The sequence below is a fragment of the Mustela nivalis genome, assembly GCF_964662115.1.
Source record: "Mustela nivalis genome assembly, chromosome: 4".
In the NCBI taxonomy this organism is placed as follows: Eukaryota; Metazoa; Chordata; class Mammalia; order Carnivora; family Mustelidae; genus Mustela; species Mustela nivalis.
Window position 1 is genome coordinate 14991404 of NC_139023.1, and position 24040 is coordinate 15015443.

Below are 24040 nucleotides of genomic sequence, written 5' to 3' on the forward strand. Positions count from 1 at the left end.
ACGGTCTCTCACTGTACAGTACACGCATATACATCACTGGCGAGAAACCCCTTCTGGTGGGTTGCTCGGCCATTGTTCCTTCTTTTGAAATATGATTGCAGACTGCTCCAGCCAGCCTGCCTTCTTCAAATCTCTCTGGGTGAGAAACCAGGGTCACACTTCAGCTTTTCCAAGAGTAATTTCACAGCATTCTTCTCTGATAGCAACACTAAATTGGGCTTAATGCATTCCTACTTCTCAATAAGCCTACAGCAAGGCAGCCAACCTCCCCTTTTTGTAGTTACTACAAATTGCTACAATTGGTTTTCTTTGTGTCCCACTCAACTTGGCTTTGGGAGGGAGTGCTGATTTATAGTTCTCTAAATTTAGGAGAACACAGTATCCTTTTTAGGTTTATTATTTTGGGCTAGGGCTATGGTACAAAAAAAAAAAAAAATCACTGAACTCTTATTATATATTTGACAACTCATCAGAAAGATGCTGTTGTTATTCCTGTTTTTAAGTTAAGAAATGGAGCTTAGAGAGATTAAATGACTTTCTTAAGGTCACAAAAAAAAAAAATAATCGTTCCACCAGAAATTTAAACAGGATTCTCTAAAATTTGTGTACCAAACTACCGCACTGTCTCTGATTGAATCAATGTTTACTTCTTCCTTTTGTTTTCAACCAGCAAGCCTAGATCAGCCTTTTGAATGAGTATAAAATAGTCAACTCAATACACAATAATTACTCTGAATTTTTAGTTTAAAGGAAGACTACACCTATTTGCTATTTACTAATCTCCAGAAGAATGCCAAACAGTAACTTGAACTATAGCATACTTCACGGTTTGGCTTCCAACTTTTCTCAAGGATTATGTTAATGTGTTCTCTCCTTTAACGTTTGTGAATGTATTTTATTCTGCCATGACAGCAGTGTTTGTTTCTTCACTCAAAGAAAACCTTTACTCTTTATTGGACTAGTTAACTTCTTCTCAAACTTAACAATATTTTGACTTCTCATTCTGTCATTCAGAATTTTTAGTCCTTCTCAACTATGTGTATGATACGTATAGCCGTGTCATCTACATTATTGGCAATTATACCTGATATAGTTGCATCTATCATAAATAAAATTATAGACCACAGTACAACATGAGGTGAGGTGAATGCTCGTAAGTGTTTCTGTTGATCTTAACTGGGTATGCTCATGTTCCTGGAGTTCGCTGCTCTACACTGGCGCACCCTTGCTCTAATCCATGTGGCTTTCATGTTCCTCTGGAGACCTACAGACTAGCCTAGATGTGAACTCATCTGTCAAGTGCCTGAAGGGCCAGAGGGATCCCAAGGGCACCTCCTTCTGTAACATATCTGCTAAAATCACATTAGCCAATCCTGTAATCGAGGGATTGGTCCAGTCATACTGTCTGTTGTGAATGGACAGTATAAAGTCACATGAAGACGGGCATAGAAATTGGGAGGTACAAAGGATTTGGGACACATATATTTTTTTAATTTTAGCCATTTGAGAGTCTTGATATTCCATCAGATAATTAATTTCAAACTATTTAGAAAAATAAAAGGGAATGCTGATATAAATTCTCAGGAAATTATAACAATAAAAAGTAAAATTTTGGTCTTGGCTGGGTTTTCCAAGAATCTAAATAAGGTTTACAGTAAATGATTATACAGTTGCAGATCTTCCTAAAATGTCTGATTTTAATAAAATGTACAGTAAAAGCTATATATTTTATCCCAAGTTCACACTCATTAGTGGAATTTAATTTCTATGTATAGCACTAAGTTTGATACCCTCAATTTCTGTCCCAATTTGTATTCAAGAAACATGACAGATCTATTGCATTTGAAAATCATGATCACTGAATATTTCTTTGGAAAAAAATTCTCAAAAAAACAAAATGACTGATTTGGTGTTTTGAATGCTATATCCCATAATCTCTACATTGCAGATACTACCTGATTCTAAAAAGGCATTGCAACATGAAAATATGACATTACCGTACATGCAGAATATTCTAAATCTCTCAGAGGAGACCTTCCACTATGTGAAGGAGACAGAACGCTACAGTCAGTTTCTTTTGATATAGGACTGCCTCCGTCATCACAGAGAAAAAACCATAACAACACATAATAAAAATAAGCCAGAATGACTAAGATAATTTTAATATCTGACCATGAACTCCATGAACTAAGATAATATCCTGAAGTCAGTAGAAGCTTCTTTATTTGAGAGAATACATTTTAAATGTCAACATTTTTCTGAACTTAAAATCAAAACCAAAATAAGAGATTTATTAGCATGGCATTTTTATATTTAGTGACAGTCTTTCTCTTGTATTTATTAGGAAATGTATGAATACATAGAATATACTAAGCACATAGATTATAAAATGTTTTAAAAACTAATTTATTGGCACCTGTGTGGCTCAGTCATTAAGCATCTGACTTCATTCAGCTCAGGTCATGTTCCCAGGGTCCTGGGATCAGGGCCCGAGTCAGGCTCCCTCTTCAGCAGGAAGCCTGCCTCTCCCTCCCCTATTCCCCTAGCTTGTGTTCCCTCTCTCGCTGTCTCTCTGTCAAATAAATAAATAAAATCTTTAAAAAAAAACCTCATTTATCTTTCTCAATCTTCTCATGTGAGAATTACTTGAATTACTTTTCTTCTTCTTCTTTTTTTTTTTTTTTTCTTGGTGACATTCAGTTTTCTACTACTATTTCTGTTGGCCTAGATCTGACTCTAAGACAGCAAGAATTTTTGACCCAAAAAGATGTCAACCTACTTTGTACTGGGTGTGCTTCTCATCCTCTTTCTATTCTTCGTTGTAATTACTGATATATATAGATATACATCTGGTATATGTATCTTTTATGACTGGAATATTTCATGGTAAAATAACTATTGTATGATAGCACACAACATGTTATAATTAACCAAAGTATGAAGAATTCAGTTTTCAGGTAAATATTGAATATTACCAAGATTTGACAGTGAACAAAGTATTTGACTTTTAGCCTCAGTAAAATGAGTGTATTTGACAAATATTGGTCTTTGAAGATAATATTAGTCTTCTGAGGATAATATTAGTCTTTTTAATGCTGCCTGCCCTTAAATGAAAGTAATTATTTTAGTGACTGGTAACCTCATGTTAATTCTTATCCCTTTGGAAAAAAGAGATCCATAAAGAAATATCAATATTTAACTTCAAAAGCCCTGTATCTTGCTATTTAACAAAAATGACAACAAAAATAAGAGACAAAAATCTAGAACTGAAAGCCAGTCATTTTGGGGGCACCTGGGTGGCTCAGTAGGTTAAGCTTCTGCCTTCAGCTCAGGTCATGATCTCAGGGTCCTGGGATCAAGCTCCACATCAGGCTCTCTGCTCAGCAGGGAGCCTGCTCCCCCCTCTCTCTCTGCCTGCCTCTCTGCCTATTTTTGATCCCTCTCTCTCTGTCGAATAATAATAAAAATAATCTTTAAAAAAAAAAAAAAAGAAAGCCAGTCATTTTGGAATCTATAACTCTTGGTCAGTTGTAGTGATTATACAAGGGAGTGGACTTGAATAGAGAGAATTCTTTTAACTTTATTTTATTTTTTTAGTGTTCCAAGATTCATTGTTTATGTACCACACCCAGTGCTCCATGCAATACGTGTCGTCCTTAATACCCACCACCAGGCTCATCAACCCCCACTCCCCTCCCCTCCAAAACCCTCAGTTTGTTTTTCAGAGTCCACAGTCTCTTGTGGTTCATCTATACCTCCGATTTCCCCCAACTCCCTTCTCCTCTCCTCCCAATGTCCACTGTGTTATTCCTTATGCTCCACAAGTAAGTGAAACCGTATGATAATTGACTCTCTCTGCTTGACTTATTTCACTCAGCATAATCTCCTCCAGGCCTATCCATGTTGATACAACAGTTGTGTATTCATCCTTTCTGATGGAGGCATAAACTCCATTGTATACATGGACCATATCTTCTTTATCCCTCTGCCTGTGGAAGAGCATCTTGGTTCTTCCCGCAGTTTGGCGACTGTGTCCATTGCTGCTATGAACACTGGGGTACAGATGGCCCTTCTTTTCACTACAGAATAGAGAGAATTTTTAAGATCCCTTTAATCTCTGGAACTCTACAGATCTAAGATTGATGTGCTAAGAAAAAGACATACTCAACATACCTTTGATAAATATTGGAAACAGAAATAAATCCTACAAAAAATTGGTGTATCTGGAACTATTTCTGTAGTATCTGACATTATTTCCAGGAATATATATTTAAACTTTAGTACTTCTGAAGAGCATCATATCTCACAGTAACAAAATAACTCATATGTGAGATTTCAAGTAAATACCTAATAACATAAGCGCTCGCAACCTAGGTAGAACTTAATTCATCAAAACACAAAAATCTGATTCCCTGGAGTAAGATTCATAACTTTCCCATATTATTTCCTTGGGAAATAATTCCAATGATGCGACTCCTCACCCTGATAGGAAGATCACAGATTTGCTTGCCAGAAAGATTTCAGTGTAAATCTTACCACTGCTGCTTCTTGGCTGTAAAGATGGGCAATTACTTAACCTCCTGGAGTCTCAAGTGTTTCATCTATAAAATGTGTATAATAATGTCTATCTTGGAAATATATGGTAACAATAAATGCAGAAAATACATGTACAGTTTGTATTATGGTACCTATGATATAATACCTGGGCCAGTCTAAGTCCTGCAGGAAGCCTATGCCAAGAAGGAATTCGATATACATTAGTACCATGAAAGAGCAATTCTTGTAAGGAAGAGTGATGAAGGATAGCTTGGAGAGATGTTAGACTGTGGTAATATTGCCTGTCATGGGAATCACATAGAAATGAACCTATCTTATTATCCCCGCCATGCTCAATAACTGACTGGAAGTAACCCGTGCAGAGCTTGGCGTTGGTGTAAATGGGATGATGGCTTTGGAACGTTTAGTGCTGAGGGTTGTTGATCAATTACCATGTAGCAACTAAAGATCTGAGAGACAAATTGTCATGATTGCGAGGCTCTGCACCCTTTGCAGCACAAACCTACTTTTCCCCAGCCAAGTTCCGGGAGCATCTGTTTCATGGGTCTGTAGATTCTGAAACTTCCTGAGGGGAATCTCAGAAGAGGCCCGTATGGAATCGCTGTAGTCCCTGTGGTTTCAGTGGATCTCAGGACCTCAGAGGTCCTTTGCCTCTCCTTCCTCTACTATCCAGTCTGGATTCCCCTCATTTACCAATCTGGCAGGTCATAGCGGCTGAACTGACAGCCTGAATACATCTTTAATTCTTGGGGGTTAGCATTTTCAGGCCACAGTTGTTACAAAAGAGTAACAAGAAGCCCCAGGTGCATCAGCTGGGTTCCACAGGTATTTTTCCCTGCCGCAATTGTGTGAAATCAGCTTAAATGCCCTATGGATGGACATATGATGAGCTACGTGTGGTGACTGCTGGAACCAGCTTGAACCAGCTTGCACCAGCGAGCAAATTTTCAGGGAGCTCATGCTGATAGTTTGCACTTGATATGGAGGGAGTCTTCATACCACATAAACAAGAAAATGTTACAAATATGCTGCCCCCCCCCCCGAACCCCCAAGGAGAACCAGCTGTTCATTATTTACCAGTGCATCAGTGAGTATGTGATACTCTCACACATTCTTTCCTAGGAAGTCCATGCCCTCATTGAGAGATATGCTGTGGGGTGCAGTGTTTGTGGATCAAGCATTGTAAAGCTTGTAATGCTGGCTGAGCCTCTGTGAGTGGCGAAAGCAAACTGTACCCAGAATGTGTGTGTGTATATATATATATATATGAATGACAGGACAAAACCACTGACCCTGAGATGAGAAAATGGGTCCAGCAGAGTTAGTTTGCTGCAAGTGAAAAGTGTCATACTGGGTACTCAGTATTGAAGTTTTATGTATTAAGAGAAGCAGCATTTTTTAAAAGATTTTATTTGTTGATGTGTGAGAGAGAGAGACAGATGGTGACAGAGAGAGTGAGAAAAAGAGCCCAAGAAGGGAGGAGAAGGAGAAGCAGGCTCCTGCTGAGCAGAGAGCCTGACCCAGAACTCCATCCCCTGACCCTGGGATCATGACCTGAGCCAAAGGCTTGACTGTCTGAGCCACCCCGGGGCCCCAAGAAACAGCATTCTTAAAATTATGTTCAGACTGTGGATGTACACATTGCCAAGGAAATGCATAGTTTAATACTTCAGATTTGGGATGCCTGGGTAGCTCAGTAGGTTAAGTACCTGCCTTCAGCTCAGGTCATGATCCCAGGGGCCTGGGACTGAGTCCTGCATCAGTCTTCCTGCTCAGTGGGGAACCTGCCGCTCCCCCTACCTGTGCGCTCTCTCTCTCTGACAAACAAATAAATAAAATCTTAAAATAAAATACTTCAGATATAGCGCATATGAACTGGTGCCAGACTGTCAAACTTCTGGTTGTCTTTTTTTCTTTTTTCTCTTTCTTTCTTTTGTCTATCTTAACCATCCACATTAACACATGCAGTAGCAATAAGAAAGTCAATTGAGATTATGATTCACTTGGTTATATGTTATAAACTTTGTGAGAAAATAAATAGTCTAAATTGCACTTTGATAGATTTCAAGCATTTTACTACCAGAATGCACATGCCATTCATTTCTCTTACAAACTATGAAGGAAATAGTAGTTAAAAAAAAAAAAAATCAGTGTATCTAAATATAAAATCTAAAGTTATAGTTTAAATGTACTTTGAAGATAAATTCTAAAGATAAATGTAGAGTTAAATTCAGTGATCTAATTTCCTAGACCAAGTACTTAAGTTAACTTAGAGACATAATACTATATTTCTATATATAAATTTACCTGAAAATAAAATTAAGTAATATATTCTGGAAGTAATTTCTCAATCAAATAACTTATAAAATTCCCATAAAACTAATGACTTGGTTTAATTTATTCATTTCAGAGTCTCATATGGAAACTAGTTGCTCAGTGGAAGAAAGACAATGTTTAAAAATGTAGATGCTAAAGGAAAAATAGAGCTTATTTATAGCAGCTTTGGGAAAATATTCATTACGAAATAAATCAGGTTTTAAGTAAGTAAAAAGTACTGTTCTCACTGAATAGTGCAATATTTCATGACTTGAACTATATTAGGACATTTTATTTTGGTACATATATGTTATTAAAGATAATAGCCACTGACATCAGCAATGAGAAGTCTTATGATAAGCAAATTAATAAAAAATGAATGTCCCTCAATATGTAAGTTCAAATGGTACTTTTAATTTTTCATTTTTGCTCTTTTATTTGCTCACCAAAGAGAATAATTATTTTCTCAATTTATTTGGACATTTTTCTTTTGTAGTTAGTATCTATTTCTCTTGAATCTGTTTTTTTTTAATCATTTTATTTTTCAATATTTATGAACTTTTACACATTAGGTAGGCTGACGATATGTTACTGTTTTTGTAACAGTTTCTACCATGGTTTACATTTTAATTTTTTTTTTTAAGATTTTATTTATTTATTTCACAGAGAGAGAGATCACAAGTAGGCAGAGAGGCAGGCAGAGAGAGAGGAGGAAGCAGACTCCCCACCAAAGAGAGAGCCTGATGCGGGGCTCGATCCCAGGACCCTGGGATCATGACCTGAGCTGAAGGCAGAGGCTTTAACCCTCTGAGCCACCCAGGCGCCCCTACATTTTAATTTTTTATATTGTTTTTGAGTTCACTAAGGTGGTAGGTAACTCTCAGGAATTTTGCTCATAGTTATTCAGTTATTTATCTGACCATGTGTTTTTGGAGTCCTGGAGTACTTTTTAGTCCTCTGCCTGAACTTATCTATTTGTACTTCTCAGGAACTTTTATTGTATGCCCTTCCCAGGGAGATATATGCCATGTCTGACTTCAAATTGTGACCAAGTTATGATGACTTTCACATTTACATTATCATGTCTAATATCTCCTGCAGCCTAGCCAGATTCCTACAAATTGCCATTTAGGTATTGCCCCAAATTATACTTGTCAGCATTCTCTACCCCATAAATGTGTTTGCCTAAAGTAAAGAGCAATAGCCATCGCGTGTGAGAAGTCTGAACTTGCTTTATCTCAGATACATTCTCTCCTCCCCCTCTACCACTATATCATAAATATCCCTTCAATATGCCATTTCATCTTCTTTCCATGTGCCACTGCTTTTGTTCAAATGCTATTTCCTTTATCATTGAAAGATTGGTTTCTTTCCAATCTTTCAAAATGGTTTTTGTAAATTTCCAATTCTAATTACACACACACACACACACACACACATACACACACGCACACAATTTGTCAGGTCAACTCTAAACTCTGTCAAAAAATTCAATTAGCTTTAATTGTTAAGGAAATATTCACAATAGGATTTTGAGAAATAGGTTATTGTTGTTGGCTTTAGTATCACTTAAATATTTAAATTTTCTAGAATGAAACTTGTATTATGTTCAGAAGCATAAATGAACTTCTTCTTTAGTGAGACATGATAGCAGCAACATTATGAATGTTTTCGATAAAACAGTTTCACAATACTCATATGCACAGTTTTATTTAAAAATCAGTGATGTTTGTTTATAATACCTGTGCTACTTAGGCAGTCTTTCCAAATTCCTGATAGAAATCAGTAGATGATAATAAACAGACAGACTTTGACATTATTAAATGATATATGAGACAGTTATGCTAATTTAGCCTTGACTTATCCATCATTTACCATCCGAAAGTCTCTTTTGAAGTAAAATTGCAGTTCTATTACTTTAAAAAATATGCCCATAATTTGTCATTAAAAAGGCATTAACTTTTCAGAAAAATCACTAATAAATGTAATCCCTGTTTGATTCCAGAAGGCAAGGATAAATAAAACATGAACATTATTTTTATGTCAATTTATTTTACAAATCACCCTTCATCAAGATTTTATGTAAAAATGATTGCCATTTATTTTCCTTATGATATGTGAAGAAAACCTTTGTTTTGCATTGTGATAACATATTTACTTTTTTATTTTGCTTCATAGCAAATGGAAGTAATCAGATTTTAAAGATAGTGATGCTGGTTATTACTGCAAAAGTAAGACCGAGAAAGGATGAAAGTTGGCTAGTAGGAAATTTCTCAAGCTGCTCTGTACTGAATTTCTGGTGTTGAGTATGGTTCTGTTTTGCTTTACGCAGGTGATTAAAGCAGTGGAGGAAGGCTACCGTCTGCCAAGCCCCATGGACTGCCCTGCTGCTCTCTATCAGTTAATGCTGGATTGCTGGCAGAAGGACCGAAATAGCAGGCCCAAGTTTGATGAGATCGTCAACATGTTGGATAAGCTGATACGTAACCCGAGTAGCTTGAAGACGCTGGTTAATGCATCAAGCAGGTGTGAATCCAGACTTGAGAGATTTTCTTCATGTAGTTAATTCACAGTGATGCCATCAACATTAAACCAATAAAATCATTTTTTATATATGCTGATATATGGAGCTATATGACACTAATTAATCTAAATACAGTTTTTGCATAGTGTTACGCTCTTAAAATAAAATATTATTATTAAATAATTTAAATAATTAAAAAGTCGATGCCTCATCTAACAGGGAAAATGCCAGTTTCAATAAAATGTTTATTGTAGGCAAGCTTAGGTACATTAAAAAAAGGAAATGAGAGGTGCCGGGGTGTCACAGTCGGTTAAGCATCAGACTTCCCGTGGACTCAGGTCGTGATCTCAGGGTCATGAGATCAAGCCCCAGGTCAGGCTCCCTGTTGATCAGGGAGTCGGCTTGGGATTTTCTCCCCCTCTCCCTCTGCCTCTCCCACTTGTGTGCTCTCTCTCTCTCTCTCTCAAATAAATAAATAAATCTTAAAAAAGTATTTTTAAAAAGCCCAAATGTGTGTATTTTGATGTGTTTTGGATCTCACACAGGTGTGTATAGGGCAAAATAAGATTATGAGATCACACAGAAAAGCCAAATAAGCACAAATAAGCATCTCATAAACCAGAGGTATCTAACAATAATTACTCTTTGATTTCTTTATAACAGATTTTAAAGTCTGTCATATTTTATAAACAATGACAACTCCTTTAGAGATTCTTTGCTTTTATTTGGTTGTATACAGATATTTGGCTAATCATCTAGGGAAGTTGCAACAAGACTTAAAGTTGATAAATGAGTAATTTGTGGAAAAAGATTGGTATGAACAAATGAGCATTTAAAAAAAAATTCTGAATGTGCATGAATACATTTAAATAATCCGGTATATTTGTAAAACATGCTTTTCTTTTTAACCTGATTAATTACATAATTATCCTTTAAAAATTGATTCTATACCTTAAAAAAATTGCCAGATAGTTATTTTCACTATTTTTGAGGCAGTTTTTAATTTTTACAAGAAGTGTGACCAAATTGGCTGCCTATTAGCATGAACTAAATGAGAAATAATTTGTTGACAAAGTTACGTAAGTCCTATGATTCTGACATAACATTTGTTTACTAGGCAAAAAGTCATTTTTAAATACAAATGAGAGATGTATCTTCAACTTCTGTTCAAGCGCCATTAACGTTCTGTAGTAGCAAGTGGTGAATTTTTCTTCTTAGCAGTTATTCCTGAAATACGTGCTTTTTAATTATTTATTATCACGTAAATACTAAGCATTTCTTTTATCTACTTGTTTGAATTATGTTGTCACAAACGGACATAAAGAAAGGAAACCGTAAAAAGACATTAGATATTCTAGATTGCATTAGTTTATATTGGTATCATTATAGATTAGGAGCAGTTTAAGAATCTCAAAAAAAAATTCATATATTTTTGTGCAATATATAGAATGAGCTGGCTAGGTTTCATTTAAACAGATTTGGCTTAAGACTATGCCATTTACTAGCCATCTTTTTTCAGGCATCTACAAATCTTAATTCTAAAAGGCGTTAGTCCTTATTCATTGTCTTTTCCTTTATTCTCATCCATGTCAGAAACATGGTGATTTCTGTAAACATGTAGACGATGTTTGAATATCTCTCAATACACTGAAATGTTCTCTTTCAATGATTTTGGTCTCTGTCCTACCTTGAACTCTCCTTCAAATGGTCATGTTCTAGAATTTGCTCTTACTAAAAGTCGCAACTCTTTCAGAACTTCAACTTCAGGATCCTACTTTCCAAATATTTCTTCCTGTATTTCTATCTTCATCAAATCTTTGACTCCCACTTCTTAAAGGCTACCAATCACAAGATACCCATTTATTCGCCCAGATAGTCACGTGTCCATGTTGTGTTATGCTGTAGACTAGGTGCTGATTATACAGCTTTGAGCAACGCACTATTGGAGGAGGGAGATATTGAACAAAATAAAAACATTAAAGGACAACTTTGGTTTTGCAGTAGAGAGTAAGAATAGAAATTTGGGAGGGTAACTCTGAGGCTAGAGTAGTTGTGCAGGTAAGACATGTCTTACACTGATGTGGCAACAAATGAGATAGAGAGGAGTGGTCAGATGTGCAATGTACTGGAGGTAGAATGTATAGTACACATAATGGTGGATTGTGAGGAGACTGAGGATAAGGCTGAGTGAACTGTTGGATCATATACTAGAGTAGGGAAGACTTCATGGGGAAGGGATGTGAAAAAGATGGGAAATGAGGTTTCACACATGTTGAGAGGATATTCCTATGAGAAATATGGAAGTATGAAGTAGCTATATGAATACATGAGAAACCTAGGCTGAAAGTAAAAATTAGAGAAAAATAGATGCTGTGTGAAGCATAAAAGTGGGTGAAATTGACTAGAATGGAATTCTAGCCCGAGTAGAGAAGATATAGGGCCAAGTCCTAGGTGCCTCCAAATTTTAAAGTCAGGAAAAGAGGTAACAGGCATTTATTACTGTAAATTAACAAGTACCCTTATGTAAAGAGCATAAAATTGAAGGATAAGTAAATTCTGAGCTTCCTGGAAAATTAGCATAAATGAACTTGAGTTTCTCTAGCAAAGTCTAAGAGCAATTGGCTTTACACAATTATCCTTTATATCTAATTTTGGCAGCATTTTCTGTATTATTTTTACAAACAGAAAACAATAATGAGAAGTAAAATCTAAATCACCACATGGAATTTTTAGCTAATGTTTCATATCACAGAACACTTGCTTCTTAAGTCATTATAAGTTTTCGTTAACCACAGGTAGAATAAAAATCTGAATTTTGTGTTCTATATTTTGAATAATTTTCTTCCATTTTAGTATATGTTTCCCTATAAATATAAACACAAAGATCCATTGATTGTGTGCTAATATCACAATTTGCTATAAAAGAGTTAAAGTGTTACTCTTAATATTGCTATTTTCTGTGTTTTAGGGTATCTAATTTATTGGCAGAACATAGCCCACTGGGATCTGGGGCCTACAGATCAGTAGGTGAATGGCTAGAAGCAATCAAAATGGGCCGGTATACAGAGATTTTCATGGAAAATGGATACAGTTCAATGGACGCTGTGGCTCAGGTGACCTTGGAGTGAGTAATTTTTCTGATAATTTTTACATAATTGCTGGGGCGAGAAAAATTGTTCAGAATCCAATCTGGATGAGGTCAAGGGAAATCAGTTAACCTTTGTCCATGTGTGACAGCTTTCAAAGAAGCCTCTTCTTTTTTAGCCTGTATTGTTAACAACTGCATGGTTAATGCTACTTGTGGCCAGTATCTTTGCTTCTTTGCTTCAAACAAATAACATTTGAATATTGGAATAATTGGAATAACAGCTCCTTGGCAAAATACTGGCATTTTGTGTTGTGGAAAAGATGTTCTTTTGACAAAGTTTTTATACTGGTACTTATGTTATATGAATGTAATTACAAAACAAACTGTAAGCACAATTGGTGTGGCTAGTCCTACATAATGACAAAACATTTTCTTAAAATTTGGCTATGATGAATATCTGGGTAGTAACAGCTCAAACAAAGCTTCCCAGGCAGGAATCTCATCTAATCTCTAACTGGTGCACCTTAATTCTTGCAATACAAGGATATATTAGATTCTGCCTCTGATTTGTTTTTTTGGTACAATCTCAGTGGAACCAATTGTGCCCTTTTCTGTTTGCACGTTTAAGATAACATTTATCAAATCTTATAAATAAAAATCACTAGAGTTAAATATTAAATTCTTTAAGGCTGTAAGTTCTTTGTATTTTATTATATACTCTGTATGTGTAATTATTTTAGCCTAATATTTGTTATTTGTGAAAATTATCTGTTGTTAACGGTGGTTCCATCTAGCTTACATTAACATGAATAATGTTTTAACCTGTGAATATAACAACTTACTTTAAATTACCTATTGATTCAAAGGTTAAAATATTGTAAGGATTAGAACATGGTAGACCATTCTAAAGCACTAAACCACAGTCCTTATTCCATTACTTCATATAATATGAACATTGAGCAATTGTCTCTCACCATTTCTAGTCTGGCATTCTTTTCTTCATTGAATTCACAGTCCATCCACACAAAAGGTAACAGGGTACCATCATTTGTCACCAGATAATGTCATATTCTCAGCCTTTCTCTTCCTCGTATCTATAACTATTGGACCTAAACTCACTACTCAGCATGCTCTCTCAATTTGCTGAATTTCATCTTCACCCTCACCTCCAAATTGTATCTATTTGACGACACCTATGCTTTGCCCATTATTTCTTTGAATGCTCAAAGAACTCATTTGTGCTATATTTAAAATAGTGAACAGAAAATTTTGCTGATAATTTAAAGCTATTTTTACATGATTGCTATTTAATTTTTCAGTAAAAACGGTCATTTTAATTTATTAAAGTCATTTGTCATTTTATATTAAAATGATACTGTAGGTATTTCTTCTACCCAATGTCAGATTACTTGTAAATATATAATAAAATTATTTGCATTAAGTGATGTCTCTCTTTTTATTAAAATAGCACATATACATAGATATGTATATATTTACATCCACTATTTTTTGCTTCTCCCTTCACAGAATTGTTTTAAACACAAATAATGGTTTTTGCATTAACTATCTCTCTTAGTTTATCTCTTTGGGGCCCCAAATATGTTGACCACTTTAACTAACGTTATTTTAGTGTTTCATTTTTTATTGCTTTTAATTATTTTCTTTTGACTTACTTGTTGACTCCTCTCTCCCCAAACTCTCTCCGTTTTGTATGTTTTATTTCATGACTTAATAGCCTTCTATTATCTTCTAATTGGTTCTCTACCCCATTTCTCTTCTCTAGTAGTTTTTGTCTGATCAGTTTTTCTCTACTTGGTTCTGCTTCTTCCCTTTGTCTCTATTGCGTTGGTATCTTGTTGCCTCTTGTTATAGTGCCTCCTTTCAGATATTCTGTCTTTTAATTTATTTACCTTAACTGGAATAGTAAAATGAAATTAGGAGACTCGCTAACATCATCCTGCTCAGAGATATTGGTCTCCATGTGTCGGTTGCTTCAGGTTCCTGGGCAGATAATTGCCCATTCCTTTCTAGAAACTGAGGCAGAACACCTCAAATCCAGTGAAGTTGATTTCTAGCAGCTTTAAATATATGTCCTCATTTATTATTTTTTAACCACATTTTTCCTATTTTATAAGAACATATTTATCAAAACATCATTTAAATAACTCACAGATTACTTGAGTAATCATTTACTTGCTTGGTCAGGAATATAAGAGAAAGGTTGTCTGTGTATTTTGCTTGCCTTTCACCAAAAAAAATTATTGAAGACACATGGCAAAGTTGCTGGGTTATCAGCAGAGAAAAAGACAAGCTCTTAAATCTTTAGATAATGATTTTTTACACATGGTGTTTACCCAATATCCAAACACTAATTTTATGGAGGCTGCATAATGTTATAATAATATAATAAAGTATTATTGTCAGTGTTATTGCCAAGGCATAATAGAAACTGAGAACTGGAAGTATACGTGTGATAAATGCTTAGATGGGGGAAAAAGTTACGATCGATTACTATAAGGCAAGAGATCAAACTGCCATATACTTAAACTAAAACATTATGTTAGAATTTATGCCATCAAATTTGTTCTCATAGTGGACTTAGAAAAAAGAATAGAAAATATTACAATTTTTCAGAACGGCATACTTTGATAAAAATTTTCTTCATAAATGTTTAATTTTGTTTGTGATTTCCTCTTTCTTTCTTCTTTCTTCCCTCCCTCTCTCCTTCCTTCCTTTCTTTCTTTCTCTTCCTTTCTTTTTTTCTTTCTTTTTTTTTTTTTTTCGCCAGCACACGCATATATGGCTTAATGTGGAAAGGAAATGAGAAACTTAGCAATATTAGAATTAAAATGTATTCAGCAATGGGGTTTTCAACCTTAGAAGTTTCTGTCTGCCATTCTCTGTGCCTAAACCTTGCTATTCTGTGCATAATACACAGAACAATTGTTGTGGCAGTAATAGTGCAATCTGTACTTTGGTGTGTAAATGTAGGGACTTCTGGTTGATGGGGCAATTATAAGCTTGTGGCGAGTTGCAAATTGATTCCAAAGATCTGTATTAAGGACAGTAGTACAGTTGCTTTTTTAACTTGTTGTCAGACCAGTATTGTCAACTTTTGATTATTCAGAAGATGAACAAAATCCAACGAATTTAAATATTATGCCTATTGTATATAAATGTAAGAGATTTATGCTAGTATCATTTATTAAAATGGTGTCTTCGACTATTAAAATGGAAGTTTTACAAATTTAGGGCTAAAATGTATGCACACTAATTCAAGTAGATTTCTTATCAATAAAGACATCATGCATAATTTACTATATACCTAAAATACACACAGGAGTACTTACTCTCCTCTGCATTCTACATAATTAAGGCAAAGTTTCTAGTCTAGCTCATAGTTTGTAGTTCATAATGAAGCTAAAATTTCTAGTCTAGTTTATAGTCTCACTATGTCTCACTCACTGAAAACCATGACCAGTCATGGTTAATCTTTGCCAAATGTAGATATATTTATCTTGTATAGTAGATATATAAATGATTGTCAGGATTCTTCTAAAGGAACCAAAAATTTCAAACCTACCACTGCATGATCAAATTATGACAAAAAGAGTGAACACTGGGATTTAGTGAATATCTATTAATCTCTCTTCTCCCTTCTCCTATCGAGCCAGTATTGGTAGAGTGATATGGCTAAAAGTTGTGTAAAGCAGAAGGGAGAAGAAGTGAGGGAATGACTTACCCATAAATGAATGAGCTAAATCCTGAATAACCAAGAGTTGCTCCAACCTCAACTAGACACCTCTTGCTACTCTCTGTTTTTCATTCTGCCATTTAGTATCATAGCATCAGTGTTTTCCATTGTTTAATATTATGAAGTAACATTTTAAAATATGCTGAAATGTAATTACATCAATAACAATTCATTATATTTGCAGCTTTTCTAAAACTGGTTGTGTTTGGTTGACAAAAGCCAAGTTATTTTTATGTAACAATACTCTTCTTATTATGTTTAAATTCATAAGCTTCTGCTGAAATATAGTTCATCCTCATTAGAATTGGCTTTGGGTATTACTTAAGATTACACATGGTCTTGATACATTTAGTATAATATTTATAAATGGAACACATTTAAAATTTTAACTAGCTATAAAATTTCCTACATAGAAAAATGAAATGAGTAAAATGGCATATCTTGAAAAAGTTTCTATAAGTAGAGCAGTAACTTCATCATTAAATGTAAAATACTTTAATTTTTATCAAATTTCTCTCACTTTATTACTGCTAACTTGACAATTTAATATATACTCTAAAGAGCAAAATGGCAATTCTTAGAAATCATGAAAGTAGGAAACAAAACTACCTTAATGCATTTATTAATATTGAAGTAAATTTATTTAACCTTTTCTAGAAACGTATTTATAATATTATTTTAATTGTCATTTGTCATATAATTAGAACAAATATTAAACAGGATTTCTTAAGAAAGTTCTTTGCTTTTGAGAACAATTTTAACTTGCAAAAATGATCTTATTTCTCCCCCAGCTTTTCACTGAAAATCACATTGCACAGAGGCATAGGTATATTGTATGCATTATAATCATGCTTTTTCTAAATTTCTGCACAGTAATTTGACAGCTTTTGAAATGACAAGTCAGATTTTAAAAACATCAGCACTCCATTAAAGACACACATAATTTATGGCAATATATAAAATGTGATGCTGTGTTTTTATAACTCCATTTCTTCCATGGAAAGAGGGATGAGAAACAGGTCAAATGAAGAGAAAGAGAATTCCTGTGGTCTAAGTATCCATGTGCATCTTAGGAGATAATCAGATTGTAAGCTGACCTTGAAATAAAATCTTATATTTAACTCACTGGGAAAATTTTTCAAAAATTAACTTAAAATCTAGATATATGAAATGTTTTGAAGAAAGAAATATTTTATTTGCCTATAAATACAAGCTCTATAACTATATCTACTAATCAAATACGATTCCTCAAAAAAGCTGTTCTTTAACATGATATAGATGTCATAAAAAATTTAAATATCCAAAACACTGAAACAGAGCATTTCTTGTAGTCGGTCAAGATATTTTGATAAAATGAAGTCATATTATTACAAGTGAAGACAGTGGAAATAAAAATAAGTTAAACCAGAGGTTTAATGTCAGTGAAACAACCAAGTGTTCAAATGTGAAGCAAGTACAGGCTCGCAGACACCCCCACCCCCACCCCACCCCCACCCACATGAACACACTTCAAATAGAGATTCTGGTATTGTATATTCAAAACCTATGCTATTTCAGTGAGAAACCTATAATTTCTTTCTCAGGTCTTTCAGAATAAATTTCAGTGATTATTTTCAAAAGTTCATCCTAATAATTGGATTAGTCATATAAATTGTACAATTTAAGTATATATATAACATCAGGACTTTCAAACCTGGATAAAACGTATGTTTAACTTCATTTTGATGACTAATTATTTAAATTCTCTAGCAGAGAATGATTATTTCCGGGTTAAGACATTTTAGTTCTCTCACTTGACTTAGGTCCAAACTATGCTAGTGGGCCCCCATGAAAACCCACATCTATACCGTTCTTCTTGATTCATAAGGTGTAAAAACATGAGAATGTCAATTAGCTCGTAACTGAAATTGCCATGTAGATTGGGTTACCATAACCTCAAAGGAGTATGTGTTCCATTTCCACCATTAAATGTCTTCTTTCTTTTAGAGTTTTTGATATTAGATGTTATCACTAAGTATTCTCATTTTACAGATGAATAAATGATTGGATATAATTTGAAGTACTTTGCTCAAAATTGTATCTCCGAGTAATGAGAAATTAAGAGTACAGACTTTGGCATCAGGTTCCTGGTATTACTATTAACCCTGCTGCCCCCTACTCAAGTGATTGAAATTCTCTAAGCCTTCATTTTCTCATCCACGAATGATTAACAAAAATATCTATGTCATGGAGTTATGTATTTTCCTAGCATATGGGAAAAAGACATCTTAATTTTCACCCATTATTTTTATATTAGGGCAATGGTTGTCAAGTGGGGGGAGATTATTCTGTTCACAGGACATATGGCAAACACTTTGTCTTGTCGTTACAAAGAGTCAACAGTGGTGCAATGCTTCGGGTATTTGGTGGATACAGGCCAGGGATGCTGTTAGATATTCTATAATGCACAGAGTCGCCCCTTTAACAAAGATTTATCCAGCCCATAATGCTAACAGGGGCAAAGCTAAGGAACTGATGTAGTAGATAAAAAGAAAAAAAAAAAAAACAATTAGACTTAGGTCCAAACTATGCTAGTCATTATTTTATTTATCTTATCTATTTTATTTATCTTATCCCTATGCTAGTCATTATCTATTTTATAGCCTATTTCATAACTAAGAACAGTGATATTGTTTCGAAGTGATTTATTTACTGTTTTCTTTTAATTTTTGCCAATGATTATCTTCCAGGACCATATATATATAAATATATATACACACACACACACAGACACACACACACATTTTTGTACTCCGGTGTCATATAGATTTAATACTTTCTAGTGTTCAATATTCACATTCTAAGAAAGAAACAACTATGTTTCCACCCTAAGTATCAATGTACCAATTGCTTCTTTTTGTAGCTTCTTGCCATTTGCTAAAACTCCCCTTAAAAAATCGAGAAAACATAAAAAAGAAACCTAAGATATTATTTAAATAAACAATTATTTCCAACATTAATATATGTAGAACATCTGTACCCATTTTTAAAATTTCTATTCTCTGATAATCAAGAGATTTACTTGTTTCCAAAGCTGTCCAATTTGACATATAATGATTCTCATGTCATTGTATCCAATTCTAAAGAATTCTAAGATACTCTGAATGCAAAAATATCCTTTGAGTATAATATATTCAATAAAGTAATTGTCTAAAGAAATCTAATATGGCAAATAGTTTTGTCACTTAAAAATCTTGATTTTTTTTCCCCTGTAATTAATGTTACCACTTGCCAAACGTACCTGAATAATTTTATTTGCCCAATACATACCCTAGGGGTATAGAATTTCTGAATAGTCCATGAAATAACAATTAATAACCATGGGCATTGACTGTGCATTCTATAACATGCAGTTAGTTTAGAAATATAAACATTTATAATTTCTTTGAATAATAAGCTTGTTTAAAAGAAACAATAACAATGTATCTTGGTTGAAAAGACTTTCTGAGAGTGTGTAATCTTCAGAATGCTCTAAGTGCCAGTAGAGCCTAGATATTATTTGGTAAAGGAAGAAAGCTCTAGTACTTTGGGTTCCAAGTAAAAAATAAAATATTTGGAAGTAGTATAAGAGCAATGTAATGATTATTATCCCATAAAGATATCTGTTGTATAAAATGATTGTACTGAGTCACTTGAAGAGTTTGGTCTTTAGCTGCTTAACTGTACAATTTTCTAAAGTATATTTTATGCTCCCTTCTTTTATCAAAAAAAAAGTTATTGTTCCTATGGTAGGTCCATATTTTCAAAATTGTTCGATAAAATTGTACCTTTAATTTAAATGTTATTGGTAAGTGTGTGCAGATTTATTTTTCCACCACTCTGTGCCAAGAAAATAATGAAGCCCCAAAAAGGGAGAAAATATATATGATAGCTCTCCTTATTACTATAAATTATGTATTTGGCTGCAAACAGATTTTCAAGGTACAATTTGGGAACCTGCCTTTGAAAATTGGACCCCATATATCTAAATCGGGACTGTAATCTAACTAGTTTGTGCAAAAGGTTTGTGTCTTTGCCGTGTGAAATATTGAGGTGTGCTACTAGTTGAATCAATACATACATCCAATGTGTGCTTTCTTCATGCAGGGATTTGAGACGACTTGGAGTGACTCTTGTTGGTCACCAGAAGAAGATCATGAACAGCCTTCAAGAAATGAAGGTGCAGCTGGTGAATGGGATGGTGTCCTTGTAACTTCATTTTAATGTCACTTCGTCAAGTGAATGATTCTGCACTTTGTAAACAAGCCCTGAGATTTATTTTAACAAAAAAGAAAAAAAAAAAGGGAAAAAGGGAAAACTCAGTGATTTCTAAACCTTAGGAGAGCATTTGTTTCAGCCACAGAATTTGTAATCAGTGTTTTGCTAAAATCTCCTTATCTTCCTCAGTGTCTTCATTTTTCACGAAGCAAATATAACCTGCATGGAATAAAAACATGAATTTAAACATTATCTTATGTTGCAACAAGAAAATCCTTTCTGCTACTTCTACAAAATTTTATAAATGAAAAATATAACTATATAGAGCACCTTGACAGACTGAATTAAGGCAGCCCCTTTCAAAACTTCCAAGAATCTACTTGAAAGGAAAAGTTTATAGCCATTCGTGGGCTAACAAAAGCTGCAATTTACTGAAGTTTACTTCAAGTCTTAATCGTCTACATAAGTGTATTGAAGAGCAATATGATTAGGTAATTTCTTAATAGATACCTTCTTTTGTAATTTTAAAATGCTGTTACACAGCGTTAAGTTATAGACTCTAGTGTATAAATATGTTGCTTGGTTAAGGACAAGTACAATACAGGGTGTATATTTATTTTTCTGTGTTATAAAATGTACTTTTAGTTGCTCTTCTAGAAACCATTAGGTAATAAATGTGTATATACTGTATAATTTGCTATATACCCAGGAATTAAGTTGCAGTTTTGTGTGTGATGCTTGCATTATCATTCTGCTTGCATTTTTAATAGTTTTAATTTGGGCAACATACGGGAACAAGTGCTCCACAGTGTAATATGAATAGGAGAAGTAAGGAAGCAGTAAAACGAAAATTTAACACAAGCTTGTGTCTCTCTTCTTCTCATATGTCCAAAAGCTACTAAATCTCTTTATTCACTAACAGGAAATGTCTATAAGATTAAATCCCCTTTGGCTTTTTGAAAACACTTTGTGATATCTGTGACAATGCAGTTCTTCTAGCCATTAATCTTGCACCCCTGTAAGAAATTTCACCTTTCTGAGTCCCAGAAAATATCTTGTCAAGCTAAGTTGACACCGAAGGGCACATTTTCAGCAGGATGTAGAAGGATTTAACTGTGCAGGCTTCTGTTAATGTTGTTAAATCCAGGCACATAGCACTAAGCGTTACCCCTAAGTGTTAATCCTTTGTAACCATTTCCCTTGTGGTTCAGCCCTAGAAATTTTGATAGTAAGGCAGCAATGGAATAATGAAATACACACACGCACACACACACACACACACACATACACACACACATGTATATAAATATAATATATCCTTGTTTCAAAACTTAACAAGTTTTCTTAATTGATGGCTGTTTATTCATTTGGTAATTTCTTCTTATATTCAGTTTCATCAAATTGAACTTATTTTGATAAACCAGTTCAAAGTATTATTTAGTTGACCTTATTAAGGAATATAAGATATGTTCTATGTACACTTTATGGACTGCACTTGGCGAAGACAGACTTTTGTGTTATAAATTATATGGTTCATTAGAATTTGAACAAAACTGAGCTTCTTGGTGAAATAACAAAATTTTTATAGTATTAAATTTTATAGAAACCATAGAATGATGTGATTATTCAAGGAGCACTGCATTTGAACAAAATATAGCCTATTTATGATTATCAAGGGCTATTGAGTATATTGGAGTAGTCTGGATTAATGAAATCCATAGAAAATACACCTGCATGATGATATTAATGGTATTCTGTCTCTTCCAACCACGTGCTTTAGTTGAATGTTAGCACACACAAGAATAAACCTTTAAGGAATAACTTCTTTCTACCTTGCCCACTTTTTACTTAAGCAGTAGGGTAACTCTTTGCTAAAGAACATGGAAAAAAAAAAAAAAGGAAAAAACAAAGGTCTAAACAATTCTCAGATGGTGTATTTAGTTCAGCCCAATTATGGCTATAATTTATTAGATCCACACTGTACCATGGGTCCTAACAAAATACACTTCAAGCATATGTTAATAGATTAGTGAAATTTGCAGAGGAAGTAGAGAAGGTATATTTAGCATTGTCTTGATAAAATCACAAGTGGGCATCACCATCACAAAAATATGCCTTTTGTTCATTTCAGGAAAAGAAATGAACTAATTCTTTTTATACAAAACAATTGGAGATATATTGCACTTTATTGAATTTTGTAAAAAAAAAAAACAAACAACTGAATTTAAGTGATAAAGTAACAATTGAGAAACTTCAAAGTAGGAATAGACATACTGACTCTAAGTACAAACTATCATAAATGTTAGGACCAGCCACAATGACTTACACATAACAAAGATATTTTGTGAACTGTCTTCTAACTTTATATGTTCAAAAATGATTGGGAGATCAACACAGAGATCTCTAAGTGATTAGAATTTATTATTCAAGTAGATTTCCTTTTTTTTTTCCCCACAAAAGAACAAAATAAATTAATATGGATCGATTCCTTTGCAGTTTTAGTATTCCTTATGGAACATAAATTGAGATGAAAGTTAGACACATCAATTTCATCTATATCTCACTTTGGTTGAGAATTTCTAAGGAATGTAATATGATTTTAAAATAAATAAAGAGACTTTCAAATAAGATTTGTTCTCCCCCACGTAAAAAAAAAAGAGGAAAAAATTCCTTTCTAAAATACTTATTCACCACTGGATATGTCACCAATTGGGAAGTGCCAATCTCATCTATAAATGTGAGAAGTGGAACCAGGAGAAGAGGCGGCTCTTGTGAAATGCAGTGAGGCAGTAACCCAGGGCGAGGTTTGACAAATCTTGATTGTGTGATTTCTTATCCTTTTGGTTCATTTTGTCACCCGCCAGACAACCAAAAATAAAACATAGACTCAATAATTTTAGCACATAAGATAGATTTGTCAAATAATACATAATGTTATTGTAACTATCAAGTAGCAATACCTTTAAAGCATGAGTCGTTCTCAATGTTGAACTTGGAAAATAGGTACAAGCAGGCAGTTTTTTTCAACTTACTGATACCTGTTGAAGTCACTCAATTTCTACTTCTTTTTTTTTTTTTTTTTTATCATCTTTTTTTTTTTTTTTAATTTTATAAATTTTTATTTTTTATAAACATATATTTTTATCCCCAGGGGTACAGGTCTGTGAATCACCAGGTTTACATGGAGGCTTAAGTGGGTAGGAGAAGAATAAATGAAACAAGATGGGATTGGGAGGGAGACAAACCATAAGTGACTCTTAATCTCAATTTCTACTTCTATCAATCATAATTTGCTTCCTCATCTTCCCATTTGCTCACATGTTCTTCTTGGCCATTGAAATATTTGAACTGTATGTAAAAATGTGAAGATTTCATTTTTCCCGTGTTAAAAAAAAAGTGTGCATGGTCTCTTATTTCTTCTCTTTTAATCACCAAGTCAGTGTTCTAAAGTTGTAGGATTACTGTAAAAATTATATTCCAATACTCTATCTAAACGTAAATGTGGCCAGCATTATTAGTTTCTGCATTGCCAAAACAATACAGGGCATCCTCTGCTGAACTTGTG

The 24040-nt window shown here is 33.9% G+C and overlaps 1 protein-coding gene across 1 annotated transcript in view; it reads left to right on the top strand.

The window, feature by feature from the left end:
* The window catches only part of EPHA5 (EPH receptor A5), a 273566-nt gene extending 251179 nt beyond the window's left edge, over positions 1–22387 (top strand). Inside the window, exons 16-18 of the mRNA XM_082729161.1 lie at positions 9206–9399; positions 12366–12521; positions 20365–22387. Coding sequence (XP_082585287.1) covers positions 9206–9399; positions 12366–12521; positions 20365–20470 — 456 coding nt within the window. The 3' untranslated portion in view covers positions 20471–22387. The remainder of the gene's footprint in view (positions 1–9205; positions 9400–12365; positions 12522–20364) is intronic.
* The last annotated feature ends 1653 nt before the right edge of the window (positions 22388–24040 follow it).